At 30.7% G+C, this 18,275-nt stretch overlaps 1 protein-coding gene across 2 annotated transcripts; it reads right to left on the bottom strand.

Moving 5' to 3' along the window:
- Positions 1–245: 245 nt before the first annotated feature.
- Positions 246–11,306, bottom strand: LOC7465624 (probable tocopherol O-methyltransferase, chloroplastic). 2 transcript variants are annotated; one of them, XM_024583875.2, is made up of 6 exons: positions 11,010–11,306; positions 2,545–2,714; positions 2,138–2,242; positions 1,811–2,014; positions 1,295–1,397; positions 246–762 (listed from the first exon to the last, which is right to left on the bottom strand). In XM_024583875.2, exons 1-6 carry the CDS (start codon positions 11,203–11,205, stop codon positions 659–661), a joined length of 882 nt encoding a protein of 293 aa, XP_024439643.1. In that variant the 5' UTR covers positions 11,206–11,306; the 3' UTR covers positions 246–658. The 2 variants fall into 2 exon arrangements, with proteins under 2 accessions (XP_024439643.1, XP_002319777.2); XM_002319741.4 differs by lacking the exon at positions 11,010–11,306 and adding an exon at positions 4,404–4,915.
- Positions 11,307–18,275: the final 6,969 nt, after the last annotated feature.

Here is an 18,275-nt window from a genome sequence, read left to right on the forward strand (position 1 = left end):
AGCTTATAAAACCAAAATCAAACCAAACCGATCGGTTTTTTTAAAATTTTAATCGGTTTTTTTTCACAGTTAGGTTTTTTCGGTTATTTCTTTTCTTATTTACTAGGTTTTCTCAGTTTTTTTGCTCATTGTTTAGAAGGTAGACAATTATTGTTTATACTCTTTATTTATAGGTTCACTAAACTAAATGGGTTGGTAAAAAAACAATTTTTTATGGATTAAAAAATTATTCTATAACAAATATATAATCAAGTCCTCAGTAGGCTAGAGGAACTTTTTTTTATTCTAAGAAATTATTTTATAACAAGTTCGAACCCAAGCCTAAAATCAGGACCTTGAGCCTGATTTTTCAAAGCTTTTTGGGATGCTGCCTCCTCAGTTATGGTTTATAACCAATGAGAGAGTAAAGAAGAAGCCTTCCGGCCATAGCAACTGTCACTTGCATTCTCCTGGCAATCCATAAATTAATACACAACCATCAAACATAACTGCTAGAGAGAAGCTAACCAGGAAACATTAGCAATGCTATAATTCTGGCCAGCATTCCTTCCCCGTTTTCTATTCTTATTCTCTTTTTGTTTTCTTCCAACCTTAGAAATATTCCAGTCGTAATGAATGATGCCATTCCTGCGTCTAAAGAAGAATGCAGTCTTCAAATTTATTCGGGCTTTCTACATGTAATGATGGCAAACTTAATCAGACCCTTCTTGTATCCTTCAATCATCAATGGCATCACCAGTGCTCCTCTGATGGTTTTCATACCTGATCAATTCATGGTAAGAAAGATACAAATTTGAGAAGATGCATAGCAAAATGCATTTACGGTATGAAATGGGAAAGAGGTACACTGAGATCCCTTTCTCATAAGGTCATACAGGAGTAGTTCACCTCGGATGCATAAGAACGAAGATTGCTTACCAGCAAACAATCATATCAAAATTTAATACAAACTGATGTGTCAAGTGATAGACGATGAGAATCTCAAAAGCATTTAATGGTGGTTAAACTGTCACAGCGATTTCTATCAAATTTATATGATTTATTTGTTTGCATAGCTTTACTCGATTTCTGTCACAGCGATTTCTATCAAATTTAACTGTCATCCTTGCATGATGACATATCACGTATGCTCTTGCACATAAAGATTCATAGCCAAGGATCCAGCTTTTTTTTTTCAAAAACACACCAAACCATGAAAGCTTTCCAAGAAACAGTTTCCATTGAAACAAATGAAACAAAGGTAAGGAACAAAAGAAAATGAACAGTAATTGCTAGCAAGGAATGCGAAGCTTACCACTGCGCAGCAGAGATGTCAGGCCCTTCCACGTCAATGCCGAGCGAATTACTGCTGGCCAAAATGGAGCAACATATTGAGACCAATCTGCTGTCTTAATATCCTGCAATGCAATGACAGCTGGGACATTAGTTTTTACATTTTGAAAAGAAAATTTAGAGGTAACAAATAGGTTATGATAACAATGGCACAGAGGAAAATTGGATTTTGACTAAAGTCCTAATGTGTCCAGAAGAAATATATATATTCGCAAGTGAAAATGACAAATTCTCTGTCTACCCACTCAGCATGGGTCAATGGGTCATGAAATGGAAGACCAAATTCTGACTAGCTTTTAGTTCATCATTTCTTTCCAATATTGTTGTTTTACTCGAAATGAAACCTCTACCATGTATCTGTAAGGGATACAAATTGTAACATTAACGAGTGGCTAAGTTTAATTATCAGCCTTTGTTGCAGCTCGTTGATTTTGTGAAAAATATTCAATCCTTTAGCCAAATTTAAGGCAGTATTTACCTGAAGAGAGAGGGACTCAAGTAAGTTGACATAATCAGCAGTAGAACACCAATCTGGAAGATAGTAAGCATCACATATCTTTTTAAGATGCTTCATCTCCCATGGCTGAAGAGATTCTTCAGAAGGGCCAAGAACCCTGTGACACCATGTTACAATAACAATTGTGGCTCCTGGGGCTGCGACTCTAGCCAATTCACCAACAAACTGCCAGTTTGAGGGAACAAGGAGTGGAACTTGAGATAACCACGTATAACAAGAAATGAAGCAAATCTAAAGCGTAGAAATGAATTATAAGTGAAGCTAGTAGGTGTAAGAGAGAAGCAAAACCTTTCTTTTGTCGGGCATATGCTCTCCACTCTCCATTGACCAAACCAGATCAAACTGTCCATCTGGAAATGGCTGCTCTAATGCATCTGCAACTTGAAAGGAAACCTGCTAAATGTTGACATTGTTATTGCTAAACCTAGTGTAGTACTATTATCTACAAAATGATGAATGAAGATGCAAGAAAAGGGTGTTGATACTACAGAAGCAGATCCAATTCTCTCACCAGCTTCCATCAATATAAACAAATAAATAAATAACAGAAATGAAAGTAAACATGGTTATGTTTTAGATATCAACTAAATTTGTGATTGGCCAAAGAAAGAGACGCTAGAGTTTACACACAATTTATACTGCAGAGCTTGGAGTGGTAAATTAATGTAAAATATTTCAAATGTTGGAACACACACCTTGTCAGCTAACCCTTCAGTTTCTGCAAGAGCATTGGCCCTCTGCGCTTGGAAGGGACTAAGTGTGATGCCTTGGCATTTGGCTCCAAATTTCCTTGCTATGTACCTAGAGCTGCCTCCTATCCCACACCCAACATCAACCACAGTCTTTGGCCCCTTTTCTGGGTCCTCTGGAAAACAATTTAGATATAAAAATAATGGACTGGGACTTAATTAGAAGCTTACACTCATTCACATGCTGATATACATTAATCATACTCTGGTTTTGTTTTTCCTCAGATGGAGTGTTGTTACATAAAGCTCTAGGAAAAATATACCGATCTAGTGATCAAACGAGGAAAATAAAAAAAAAATATATATATATATATATATATATATACCACAACCAAAATTTGCAGTTTTGAGATAATAAAATACTCCTGAAAATTCTACAGTCGAAACTTGTCAGACTTGTGGAGGAGGATAGTTACATTGCAAGGTACATAGACCTTAACAAGATTTTCCTAACTTTGATGGTGATGATGTACATAAATGGTTGTATAAATACAATCAATATTTTGAGATGGAGGAAATTAAGGATGATAACAAGTTGAAATTAGCTTCCTATTACATAGATGGGATGGCCTTGTATTGGCACCAAAACTTTACGAGAAGCTTAGGGGATAAGACAATCTCGTGGAGTGAATATGTGGATGCTCTATGTTCTAGATTTAGGGGTCAGAAGGACCCATTGAAAGAACTCATGGAATTAAGGAAGTTGGGAACCTGGAAACTTATATCCAGAACTTCGACATATTATGGAATAGAGCTGAGGTTAATGAGAAATCGGCTCTAGTCTTTTTCATAAGAGGATTTGGGGTGGAGATAAAAAATTTAGCTTATAATTTAGCCAAATTGCAACAGAACACCCTCACCTACAGGCGTAACCATCCAGGCCATTCTAAATACCCCACCCAAACTACCACTCAAGCAAACCAAACCAGGTTCAACCCTTACTTCACTACTCACAGAATTCCAAACTCATCAACTCCAATTACCTTAAAACCATCTCAAATAGACATTTTACCTACTCCCACTCAAAACTACTTTAACCAAACAAACACAAAACCCACTAGGTCACTAAGGAGCAAGGAGGTGGGGGAGAGGAGAGCAAAAGGACTGTTTCTGGTGTGATGAGAAGTTCATAACAGGGCATAGGTGTAAGAATAAAAAAGGTTACTCATCGTGTATCGTGAATGATGAAGAAAAAAGTGGAGAAGAAGTTGTTCAGGAACTAGCTAGGTTCTGAAGAAATCATTCCTCACATTTCTATCAATGCATTTGGAGGGCACTGCTTGTTTTCACACCTTGAGAGTGGTGGGGAAGATTGACAAGCAACCACTCTTCATCTTGGTAGACTCTGGCAGCACTCATAATACGAGTCGTAATCCATATTACAAGAACAATGTTTTCATCACGAGACTTGACACTCAGATTTCTTCTATTAAAATTACATGTTCACAAAGCCATTCAAGCCTACACAACAAAAGTCAAAACATAGCATTTTTTAGCATAATAATAATATATTCTTTAGCTATTAAATCTAGATTAGCCGGCAAATTTATCTGGGATATAACCCAGATCAAAGTTTAAAATCTAAATCAACTTGAATTAATCACATCAATCCGACTAGCCTAGCCAGCCCGTTACCCGGGCTGGTTTCATTACTATGCTAATGGCATATAAAAAAACAAAAACATAAACTGCAGGACTAATAGTAGGACGCCACGTAAGTTTTTTTTTTATAAGACGGAGGTTTTTGGGAGCTGAGATATATATATATATGGAAGAGAGGCAGCAAAGAAAAAAGAGTAACAAACCAGAGACGCCGGCAAAACTGAGTGCCTCTTGTATCATTCGGAACTGAGCAGCCCGGTGATCGGAATCCGACCCGGAAACTACTTCATCCGGGTAGTAGAATCCGTGATGCATGTGGTCTCCCCAAATGTCCTCCCATACAGCAGAGGACTCGTCGTAAAGCTCTGCTATGCCTTGCTTAAGCTCTCGAGTACTGCCAGTGTCTGCAACGGCGGTTGACCCCGCGCAACGTATCGACCGGGAACGACATGGCAGTGGGGCAAGACACGTCGTACGGTATGGGTGGAGGTGAGGAATGGGCTGGAACGCGCGGATGTTGTGGAAGATTTGGGTTTGTGACGTGCTGGATAGTAGCATACTAGTCATGATGGGTATTGCTATTATTAGGGAGTAATTTTTCAAGGGGGGGTTTTGTTTTACTTTGCTTTGTGGGGTTTCTCGACTGATTAACACTACAATTAAAGAGGGGAAAGATGAGGTGTCGCGTCTGCTACAGAGAGAGAGAGAGAGAGAGAGAGGATTTGATGGGATATGGTGTGGGTTTTTTGCTTTTTCATGAAGATATTATTTTTTTTATTTGTTTGGTAGTGAGCCTTTGTTTTTTTATTAAAATTTGTTTTTTAAATTTTTTTATTTAAAAATATTAAATTAATATTCTTTAAATAATTTTGATGTGATAAGTTAAAAATTAAAAATTTTAAAAATTTATTATTTTTAAATATTTTTATTAACACAGGTGTTCGGGTCAACTTGCGTATATCTCGATTAATTCCACAGGCCTTGAAGTTAATGACTATATAAGTCTCCAGCGGCCCTGAAACTTGTGAGACTTGAATTAATAATCTTTAGAAAATAAAACTAAAATTGATCACTAGTTAAACTATATTTTTATTTAATTAAATTTTATTTTTGAAAACATACCTGAAGTACCACATGCTCGCTTATTAAAGTCTCACTAATGATTTTAGACTATGGTATTTTTTCCTTTTGTTGGGTCATGCATATTATATCCTTTGTTATGTTTTGTCTTCAATGATTTGCACCCGTATCATTTCAAAAAAATAAAATAACTTGTAACAAATTTATTTCTATTTTTTTAATCTCAATTCATTCCGGACATTTTAGCCAAGTTTGCTGAGATATTTTATATTTATTTTGCTCATTTTGTTTCATAAATAATATTTTATTTTTTTTTATTTTCAACAAATAAAAATTAAACTTTATAATTTGCTATGATTTGTTTTCTTTGTAGTTATTTTAGTCTTGAATATGTCACAGGTTTGACAATTTAACCCGATTGACTTGAGTTTTTTTATCTATTTTTAAATTGATTTTATTTTTTATTTTCATCATTCAACATCTTCAACATTTGGTTGATTATAAATTAGACTTTTTCATTTGTTTTTGTTTGTTTTCTATAAAATTATCTTAGTTTCATGAATTGATTCATGAGTTTTACGAGTTAACTTAAGTAGACTTAAGGGGGTGTTTGTTTCTCGGAAAGTGGTTTCCGGGAAACCATTTTTCTGTGTTTGTTTGCCATTAGGAAAATTCGTCAACGGAAAACACTTTTCGGTCAACAGAAAACACTTTCCAGTCAAAGAAAAATTTGGATTGGTTTCCAGAAAAGTGTTTTCCTTTTATTTTGGGCGGAAAACACTTTCCGGAAGTTGTGAAAAATTTAGAAATGCCATATTATTTGCTGATTATATCAAATTTGATCATCAAACTTCTGATTGCTATATATATTTTGTTTTGAATATTTATTTTTCAATTTCATCCCTTAGAATTTAATTTTTATATTAAGTTTGGTCCTCATTTTTATAATTATTATTTGCTTTTCCCTTATTATTTTTTAATTGAAATTTTTTATCTATCAAATTTGGTCCTCATTCTTTTGATTGTTACTTATTTTATTTGAAATAATTTATGAAATGTTAATTATTATTATTTTAATTTCTTCATCTTTTAATTTTTTTTATTTTTTAGATTTAATTTCTATTATTTTGATTATTATTTATTTTATTTGAGATAATTTATGAAATTATATTTTTTTTCAATTTCATTCTCATTCAACTTTTTAATTTGTAAGATTTATTCCTCATTATTTTAATAAACTTGAAAAAAAATAAAACATTAATAAGTTATTTTCCAGTTCATTTTTCATGACATAACCAAACACTGGAAAGTGTTTTCCAACTTATTTTCCATTACACTACCAAACATCGAAAAATAATTCATTTTTCCGGAATTCACTTTCCAAAAGAAAACTACTTTTCAGCAAACAAACGGAGCCTAAGTAATTTTGTATTGTGTTTTTTTAGATTGATTTTTTTCCTAATTTCATAATTCAACAATGAGTTTATTTGGAATTGAACTTCATAATTTGTTTTGATTTTCATTATATAGAGTTATCAGGGTCTCATAACCCAGATCGTGAATTTGAAAGGTTAACACAAGTTAACTTGGATCGATTTAATATATTTTAGTCTCAATATGTTTTTTAAAAAATAATGTTGTCTTGAATTCTTTTTAGTCAGACTATATTTTCACATGTCGTTCAAGTTGCTTTTAGACTCATCGACTCGATCAAGTCATATCGAATCAACTCTCACATAATTTAAGTTTTTTTTTTTATTAGAAAAATGTTAGCTATGCTTGAATATTTCTTTTTATGTTTTAAAAAAAAATTGATACGACCTGCAATATAACTCGAATCAATGATCTAGTTGTTATTGAATATAAATGTTTAAATTTTAAAATTATAATTAGATACTTGATATTGAGTTTGAGATTTGAATTGTATAATTTTTAATTAATTTATTTTAAAAGAAAATTTTCAATCCCAAAATGACATGCTAAAATACTTCAAAACCAAAATATATCATTCAAATTTTTTTAAAAAAAAAACAATAACAGAATTAACACTCTTGGATGTAACCATCACGCAACTATATTCCTTACAATTTTATTTTTTTTCACAAGTCCGACATACAACTTAATACCAAAGAATGAAGTTGCGTGAAAAACACAATGTCCAAGAGTGAACTTGACAGGGACTAATCTTATCATATGCTAACTTAGTTATATCAAAGAATGAAGCAAAATCAATTCCATTACCTCGTAGTTAATACCAAGAGGTCATTCTCAATAAGTTCGATACCTATTTATGTGAAATATTTAAAACCCAACTACTTAAAAATAAATATAAATTAAATAATGTAATTAATATATTAAGGTTGGTGTTTATTTGTATTAATCAAGAAAAAAAAACTATTTAAAAATAAAATAATTTATAAGAAATTCTTAAAATGTATTGGTCTTGTGATTAAAAACTTTTACTGATTTTTATTTTATTTTCTGAGCTCAAATTTCAGATCAGTATTTAATAAAATTTATAAAACTTTTCTTAAAAAATCCAGAAAATGGGTTTTAAAAAATATACAAAGAGGATTTAATTTCATGATATTAGGATACTTGTATTGTAAAAAAACAAAAATGTTCGCAACACTAGTAAAACACTCGTTCCTTTACGTAAAATGTAGGGCTGGTGGTGGTTGTTTAGAACCGTAATATTTCATGAAAAAACAAATCTAGGACGAGGAAGATAAATCTACCCAGGCTTGATTTCGTGTTTTTTGATCCTTTTTTTTGGTATTTTGAGTTTATGAATTGATTTATGGGTGTTTAAAGAATGTTGTGTTTCTAAGTTAAAATGATTTAAAATTAAGTTTTTTTTAACAAAAAAAAAAAGGCTACCATGATTTTCTGCCCACCGCTAGGTGGCCAGAATCTTGACTCGCAAGCAACACATCGTCTGCGTGTTTTTTCTTAAAAAAAACAAGGGCAGACAATTTGAAATAACAAAAACAAAACCAGGTGCTCGAGCCTGGGCTTGAAGACCCACCCATGTGCCTGGGCTATTTTGGCCCTTTTCTATTTTTTTAAAAGGTTAAATATAAATTTTTTTAAAAAATTATTGAACGCAGTTGAGTCCATAACCCGGAGCATGAGTTTGACGAGTTAAGCCACAACATCCTAGTTATTTTTTATTGATATATTTTTTTAATTGATATCTTTTTTTAATTTTTTTTTCTTAAATAATTTTTAAATTTATGTTTCAATTAATGCCTTTTGAATGTGATTTTTTTTTCATATTTAATCTTTTTTTGATAGAATTTGTTTTATGGTACTACATGTATTTAGTTTTTGAGTCCTCAAGGGGCGTAGCGTGATGACAAAGGGCTTGAGATCTGCACAGCAGATCTCGAGTTCGAGTCAGGGCGTGCACCTCTTGTAAGAACCTGGGACAGCCGGGGTTTTACTCACTCACCTGAGCCCACAGAGTGTGCTTTCCGGGAGGTGGGGTTTCCTCGAATCCAAAAAAAAAAATTTAGTTTTTGAAAAAATTATTCTGATTCATCTATAATTTTTTATGTTTTATATAAATTAACTTTATTTTTAAATAATATTACTAGTATGTACATTATTGCATAATATTTTTATTCTATTTTATTAGATTAATTTAATATGTGTCTATTTCTATTATGGTTTGATTGAATAAAGAAATTCAACAAGCACAACCGGGCAAATATCCTATCTTGTGAGATTAAGTATCCTAATCTATATATGTTTCTTGATTTTTTTAAATTTTTTTAGTTATTGTTAATGATTTTTTTCTTGTTTATTAATTTATATAGTTCTAAATTTATTTGATTACATGTATTTATGAGTTTTTTAATTTACAAGATATTTTTATATATAAAAACACGTCAAAAATATATATAAATTTTGTATATAAAAAAAAATATTTAACGTGTGAAGAAATGCAAGTCAAGTAGATAGTTTATGAAAGAAAACGCGTGTCGTGGCTCCTCCTAGCTCCTCTAGCTCCCCCATGGTCCTTTGCCAAATGCTAATATTACTGCCACTAGAAGGTTATCTACTCCTACAATTTTCTGTTCACAAACTTGAAAACAAGAGCGGCCAATCTTACTAACTAGCATCACAAGACATACATGCTGTTGCTGGCTCTCAGGTATCGGCAATGTCATCAGCTCTAGTTGCAGGAATCACCTCCACATCTAGCTTTTTCTGACACCGTTAAACGTGGTGAAAATTTAATTTTTTTTTGTTTTTAAATTTATTTTATATGTGCTAATATAAAAAATAATTTTTAAAAAATAAAAAAATATATTATTTTGATGTATTTTTATACAAAAAATACATTTTAAAAAGCAATCATTATTACAGTTTCAGACACCCTCGTCATGCCTAACAACAACTAATAGAGTTTAGACATTGGTCGCGGGCTACAGCATTGCCGGGTCAATCCAATGTCGTCTTGTTTAATTAATTTGACTATACATTGTAGTTTTGAAACCCAGCCCGACCCGGCCCGGTGGGTCGACCCGGAGCTGAAACCTGGCTGAGTTGATAAAAAATAGGATAAGCCATGACCCGGTGTGACCCGACGGGTTGACCCGACGACCCGGTTGACCCGGCAAAACCCGGTCAAAACCCGGTTGCAACCCGTTGACTTTTGTTTTTTTTTTAACTAAAACGACGTCGTTTTGTATTTTTTAAAAATAAAAATTGATCCGGTGACCCGGTCAAAACCCAGAACCCAGGCACCAGCAGGTTTTTAAAACTATTCTATACATACTATCATAATCTCGTTTATGTCTGTCTTAATCATTCTAATTGTGTTTAATCAAAATAGCAATAGATTAACAATGAACACTTGCCCTCTTCTAACTCCACACATCCCCTTAGCAGTTAGTGGTGGACACGTGTGATGCAAAATGACAATTATTACATTTATCCAAATTAAATTTATTTCCATAATTGACCGATAACTCGGTGATTTGAGACCTCGTCCATGTACGACAGCTATAGCACAGACAAAGAGACAAAGTTGTTGGTCCCTGAACACGTAGTAGACGACTAATTTATAACATCGCTCAAAACACAGGGACTAAAGAGTAGTTTACTCCTTCATAGAAGACAAGACCAAGTTGATTTTTTTTTTTAATTTCTTGAGACAGGGTCCAGAATATGTGGTGGAAATAACATTATCAGGCATATGAGACCTCTGAGGTTGCACGGACATGCGTGAACTCAGACTCTTTTCTGACCGAGTCATGATTCAGGCTACTATTTGAAGGCAGTGTTTAATAACGTGGTTTAATTTATGTTTTTAAAAAATTTAAAATTTATTTTTTTATTAAAATTTAATATAATTTATACATTTTAAATCGTTTTGATATGTTAATGTTAAAAATATTTTTTAAAAAATAAAAAAATATCATTGACATGTATTTTAACACGAAAAGTTATTTAAAAAACACCCACAACCACACTGTCAAACACGCACTATATATTTCTTTATTTAGTAATTTTCTAAAATATATGACTCACTCTAAAATATAGTGAATTATGTCTTGGGTGTTACCGACACGGTCCGTCCTTATATAGATAAGAAAAGGCTACCAGTATAATCACAAAATTAGATTCATTACCACTACTTTTAGTCGTCTACTATATATATATATATATATATATATATATAGAGAGAGAGAGAGAGAGACTGTGATCAAAGTTCAAACCTGAAATGCCAGCGAAACGAAGCGCCTCCTGCATCATTCGGATCTGGGCAGCCCTATGATCCGACCCGGATCCAGAAACCTGATCATCCGGGTTGTAGAACCCGTGGTGCATATGATCTCCCCATATGTCCTCCCACACACCTGACGACTCGTCGTAAAGCTCGGCTATGCCTTGTTTAAGCTCCTGAGGATCCATGGCTTCTTGCGGGTTGCAACAATGAAGAACGGTGAAAAGAACGTAAAGGCCAGAGATAAATGGTGCTCTGGCTCTGCTACTGGAAATAAATTTAATACATTACCGTATCTTGGCACGTGGAATGGACCATACCCAAGCACTACACCAATAATTTAGGGAATTTATTTGTTTATTTTTATAATTATTATTTGAAATTTGGGACTTTTCTTTCATGACTTGAGGTACCTTTTGTCGCGATTATATCTCCGCAATCTTATCATGTGAAAAGATAAGGAAAAAAATTCACTTTAATTGGTCTTTAAATATATTTTTTTGGTCATGAAGGGCTGGTTATTCTAAAAAAAAAATATGAAAGTTATTATAAAATATTATATCTAATTATGATTTGGTTTTATGATAAAAGAAAACATATTATGCATACATGCTAGTATTTCACATAAACTAAATGCTTATATTTATTATTGTTGGAGATGAGAATTCTTAGAATGATGATTCGAGATTTAAGTTTGATATAAAAATCTAATTCTCACTTTTTAAATTATAGAACGAGATTTGAAATAATGGTAAAAGGAGTTTTAAATTATTTTCTTTAATTTCCTAATTTATATTAACCCACTATAAATTAATTATTTTACCAAGCATGACCAATATAAATAACCACAAATATTTCAACCAAATCAATTAATAAAAATGAGCATACTCGAACGTGAAAACAAAATCGTGAATACATCATGAATTTACTAGAATATATTTATGTTTCAGAATTTAACAAATAAATAAAAAATTATTCTAAAAATAAATAAATCATGTATGAACATTAAAATTGACCTTTACAAATTCTCAAAGTCGTCCGGAATGGGGAAAACATTGTTAAAAAAATAATCATAACATATAGATTACACGAGCAGAATGACATGCTGACTTGCAGATCTTCATTGCACGTGCCATTACAAAAAGGAGGTGCGTGGACCACTCCACAAGTTGACCAACTCCTTCCTGTTGGTATGAGACATGTCAACCACCTCCGTTTAAGATGGGATATCAGAGGCTAGAAAGGGTGTTGTAGTTGCCGCAAAACAAATTGCTTTGAAGTTTTTTTTTAACTATTGTTTTATGTCATGATCTGCTGCTTTAGGGGTTTGTTCGAGGTTGTTGCTACAGTGGGTGGGATTGCCAAAGTGAGTGGACGTCGGTGGTGGGCAATGGAGGTAGTCACGATGGTCAGTGGTTGAGCAAGGATAGAGATTGGAAACTTCAAAGATTTTGGTGGCTAGGGTTTTTTCTCCTTTTGTCTTCTCTTAGTAAGGTCTTTTGTTTGGCTAGAATTTTTTTTCAAGAGTCTCACCTTCAATTTTTGTATGTGTATGAGTGTATCCTACCTTTGTGTTTATGTATGCCATCTGTTTATATTGTTTGAGATCCCTACAAAACATGAAAAATTAAATTGAAAAAATAATATTAGATAATTATATTGTTTCCTTCTTGAGCATGGATTCCTAATTAATTAAATCTACTATTTCTTAATGTGTATGATCTCTTTCAATATTATTTTTTTAATTTTGCTTGATCCTCCAATTTATTTCTCGTTTTCTCTTTCACATATTCTTCCCTTATTATTTTTTAGTCCCTACTTTTTTCAGTCCCTTGTTCTCTCTTTGTTCTTATATCACTCCCTAAACTTTCTTCTTTTTTCTTTTTATTATTTACCTTGACAACATATTTTTTGGAAAAAAATATTTTTTATAATACATGGAAAAATTAGAGATAAAAAATAGGTCATGACACCATTACTTCGACTTATGAAATGATGGGAAAGTAACTTATGCCCCTCTTTTTCTAGATATGGTTACTTTTTGTGTTGTCTTTTCCTTTTTTCCTCCTTAAGAATCTACTAGTTTTATCATCAACGTTACGTTGTGGGTAGAATTTCAAGTTAATTTTAAACATAATAAAAGAATGTATTAATGTTGTGGATGCATTTTAAAATATCATAATTTTTTTAATTAAGAAATGCAACCATGTTGTTTATGCTATGGTAGGATTTCAAGTTATTTTTTAACGTGAAAAAAATAATTACGCTATGGATATGTTTTCATGTATCATCTATATTTTTTTAATTGAGAAACAAAAAAGATCTTGTTTATACTTTATAAAATAAACCAAGAAACAAGTGAATTGATAAATAAATAAAAATGTTATTAACACTAATTAAATATTAAAGTAGAAAGTTAATCTTCGTAGTAGAAATAAAAGATAGATACACATATAAAACTTTTAAACTAGTTGTTCCTTGTATTTTAAATATTTTCACTCATTTATCTTAGTGGCTAAATCTTGTTGCTAATAACAAATTCTTTTTGTTTTTTAAAAAAATCATACAAATACAGGTAATTCATATAAGATATAAGAAGAAATTTTTTTTTTATACAAATCAAATTAATCTCTTTAAAACATCAAGCAACTAAAAAAATATATAAAAATATCAATCACTATTTAAAAAACAAAGTTAAATCAATTTGTTTATGAAATAAGAGAGATGACAAAAATCAATATTTAAATAGAAATAACTAATGGAAAGGATTAAAAAATAAAAACAAAAAAAACACAAAAAAGACGAGGTGTTGATGGGTTAGACCCACGTATCTTGCCTTAATCAACAACTCAGACACATATAGGCCTAAAAGCCAAGGTCTATGCCTTTTTATTAGTTTTTTTTTCCTCAAGGGAAGACGATGTGCTGTCATCTGCTCATGTAATCGATCAATCGCTTTTCTAGTCACCTCTCTTGACTAGGAAAATAGGATTAGTTTTTTAGACTTTAAAAACACAATTTTCATATCTTTCCCCCCTTAAAACATCCCCACAACACTACATCAACCTCAAAAAACCACTTAACAACTCTAAAACACTCTAAAATTACTTTTAAAAAAATCAATCGAATAGAAATAAACCAAACAAAACTTAATCTACTTTTCTGCAATATTTAGATGGAAAAACACTTTCATTAAAATTGACCTTTACAAATTGTCAAAGTCATCTGGAATGGGAAAAACATTGTTAAAAAAATAATCCTAACATATAGATTATACAAGCAGAATGACATGCTGACTTGCAGATCTTCGTTGCATGTGCCATTACAGAAAGGAGGTGCGTGGACCACTCCACAAGTTGACCAACTCGTTCTTCTTCCTGTTGGTATGGGTCATGTCAACCACCTCCGTTTAAGATGGGATATCGGAGGCTAGAAAGGGTGTGGTAGTTGCTGGAAAACAAATTGCTTTGAAGTTTTTTTAAACTAGATACACATATAAAACTTTTAAACTTTTAAATATTTTCACTTATTTATCTTAGTGACTAAATCTTGTTGCTAATAACAAATTCTTTTTGTTTTTATAAAAAATCATACAAATACAGGTCATTCATATAAGATATAAGAAGAAATTTTTTTTATATACAAATCAAATTAATCTCTTTAAAGCATCATGCAACTAAAAAAAATATAAAAATATCAATCACTATTTAAAAAACAAAGTTAAATCAATTTGTTTATGAAATAAGAGAGATGACATAAATCAATATTTAAATAGAAATAACTAATGGAAAGGATTAAAAAATAAAAATAAAAAAAACACAAAAGAGACGAGGTGCTGATAGGCTAGACCCACGCATCTTGCCTTAATCAACAACCAAGACACATATAGGCCTAAAAGCCCAGATCCATGCCTTTTTATTAGTTTTTTTTTCCTAATAGAAGATGATATGTTGTCGTCTACTCATGTAATCGATCAATCGCTTTTCTAGTCACCTCTCTTGACTAGGAAAATAGGGTTAGTTTTTTAGACTTTAAAAACACAATTTTCATATCTTATCCCCCTTAAAACATCTCCACAACACTGCATAAACCTCAAAAAACCATTTAACAACTCTAAAACACTCTAAAATCACTTTTAAAAAAATCAATCGAATAGAAATAAACCAAACAAAACTTAATCTACTTTCTGCAATATTTAGATGGAACACTTTCATTAAACTCCTCTCATTAATAGAAACTCATTGACACCAAGATTTTTTTTTTTTTTTGTGGCTAGAATGTGATCAACCAACAACTTTATCTTTTTTAATGTTTTATAACGAGCTTTCTTCTCCTCTTTCAAATTTAGAGATTGAAAAATAAACAAAATAAATATTTAGATCAAAATAAAAAATTTAAAAGCTTTAAGGTTAACCACATATTTTCTCTATCTTTTACATTATGGTTTTTTTCTTTTAATTTTATCATTTTCTATAATTTAAAATTTTATCTCATGAAATTAGATCACAAAAAAATTAAATAAAAAATCAGTTCTTTTAGTTATTTGAATAATTATTTTGCTTCTCATAACTATACTTTTAATTTTAATATATTTATTTTAATTTAAACATCTACATTTTTTTTCAAAGTTTCAAAATATTAAAAAAATATTTTTATTTTAAAATATTTAGAATAATAATGAATTGTCCTCTGAAAAAAAATTAAGAATTTCCAAATATACATCCAATTTTATAATACAACGAGGTGTACCATATAATACAAAAGTAAGAGCACGAAAAGGACATAAGCTCTTACAATGGTAGAGTTGTGATTTTATTCAAATATTTAGGCTTTAATTTAATTTATTTTTTTGTAACGACTCCATTCGTGGTTTTAGGCAATGTTTTATTGTTCATTTTACTATGGTTGAAGACTGATATTGTTTGTCAGTAAAATATTTATGATGCATCATCATTATTTAAAAATAGTTTTTAATAATTATCTAGGTGGTGGTCCAATAGTAAGAATTTGGGACCAAGTTGTTTGCTCTCTCTATGGTCTCAGGCTCGAGCCTTGTGGTTGCTCATATGATGGCCACTGGAGGTTTACATGGTCGTTAACTTCAGGGCCCGTGGGATTAGTCGAGGTGCGCGCAAACTGACCTGGACACCTATGTTAAACTAAAAATAAAAATAGTTTTTAATAAATTAATTAAATTTAAAAATTAATCGTGAAATATTTTTTTTATATAAAAAAAACCCTCCATAGAGATAAAATGAGTTATCAGTTTCTAGGTTCCTACTTGCAACACATGTCACTATTTAATTTGTTTTTTTTTTTTTTCCATTCTAACCTTTTTTCTCTCTCTTCTTACAGCATCATAGTACACTCAGAAAAATTGAATAAAAATCTTTAAATACTGACTTCGAAATTTGAACTTGGAAATTAATGATCTGTCCGGTGGGAATGAGATGTAAATTGTGTTTTTAAAATTTTGAAATTTATTTTTTATTTAAAATAATTTTTTTATATTTTTAGATTGTTTTGATGTGTTGATGTGAAAAATAATTTTTTTTTTAAAAAAATTTTATTTTAATGCATTTCTAAATAAAAAACACTTTAAGTCGTCACCGTTATCACAATTCTAAACAAATACTAAAAACCCTCGTTAAGCCAACCTTTGAGGTTTTTTTCCTTTCACGTTACCTTACTTATTCGTGTAACAATATAAATCTCCTGAAACCTCTCTTTTCTAGGATTTGTTTTTTGAAAATTTTGTTTTTTTTTCATAAAATAATTGAGGGTTTAATCATAAAATTCTAAACATTCAACCCAAATAATTTGTTGTAATATTTAAACTATGGGGAGTTTTAGTATATAAGTTTTGAGATTTTAAGTACTATATAATGAAAACAAGGAGAAATAAGCTATTGCAGACTGTCAAAAAACTATCTCAACCCAAAAGCTTAAGCTGTTAGGTGAGGTTTCAGGATATGATTTATATTATTCTCTAACACATCCCCTCAAGTGAAAGCCCTTTGGGCTTGAAACTTGAACAGACCCACATTACCTTGTACTTAATTTTTTTATCAAATAAATGGGGATGGTGAAATTCGAACTCGAGACCACTTGGTCATTAAGGCTCTGATACCATGTCAAAGAACCATCTCAACCCAAAAGCTTAAGCTGTTAGATGAGATTCCAGGATATGATTTATATTATTCTCTAACACAGAAAAACCATAATCAAGGAAAAGAAAAAAAAAAAGTCACATAGATTTTTTTAGGTCCAAAGAATTTTATGTTTAGAAATACATGAAAGCTATCTTTTTGAATGGATATTACCTATTTATACAGTATGAAATTGTTGTCCATAAAAGAGAGTATTCAAAAGTGATGGACAATGTCACCGTGTGAGAGCATCTATATATATATATATATATATATATATATGAACCTTTAATATTTGAAAAAAATATCACAGAAATCCCATATCGCGTCTGAAATGCTCTGAGTTACAACTAAAAAAGATAATTAAATTAAAAAAACTTAACAAATTAGAAAAAGAATATAAAATAAAGTGGACATGATCATCATTATTTTTAGTAGATGAGAAATATTAAATTTATTATTTAATTTCTATCCATTTGGTTAGATTTTTCTAATACTTTTTTCTAATTTATTAATTTAACTATATTTTTAAATAGCAATTAACGATATTTTGGATACAAATAGGCTTTTGGCCGAATCTTCGAATATTCAGGTGGTTTCTATAATTTCATGTTACCTTCAGGGTTTATTGTAATTTATTAAATTTAAACTAAAAGAGGGAGGATGGAGTTTTAATATACCCCTTCCAAAACAACACTATTCATTAAAATAGTCATTTGTTTTGTTGTTTTTTTTCAATCAATTTTTTTTTAAATTTTATCATTTAATATTAAATTTTTTTATATAATTATTACATTCTCATTTTAATATTAAATTTTTTTATATAATTATTACATTCTCATTATACGAATCTTAAATTTGATGGGTTAACCTGATTTAACATGTTAACCCGATTGACTCATTTTTTTTTTAATTTTCTTTTTTAATATTGATTTGATTTAGAATTAAACTTCATAATTTATTTTATTTACTTTTCATTAGGTTTTTCTGATCTTATAACTCGAGAATTTAAAAAAAAATCAAAACAAAAAACTATCATTCCAATAAACAATATTTTATATAAAAAAATTAATTTTCCCCAATTAGTTAATATTTTACAAAACACACTC

The sequence above is a fragment of the Populus trichocarpa genome, chromosome 13 (genome assembly GCF_000002775.5).
Source record: "Populus trichocarpa isolate Nisqually-1 chromosome 13, P.trichocarpa_v4.1, whole genome shotgun sequence".
NCBI lineage: Eukaryota > Viridiplantae > Streptophyta > Magnoliopsida > Malpighiales > Salicaceae > Populus > Populus trichocarpa.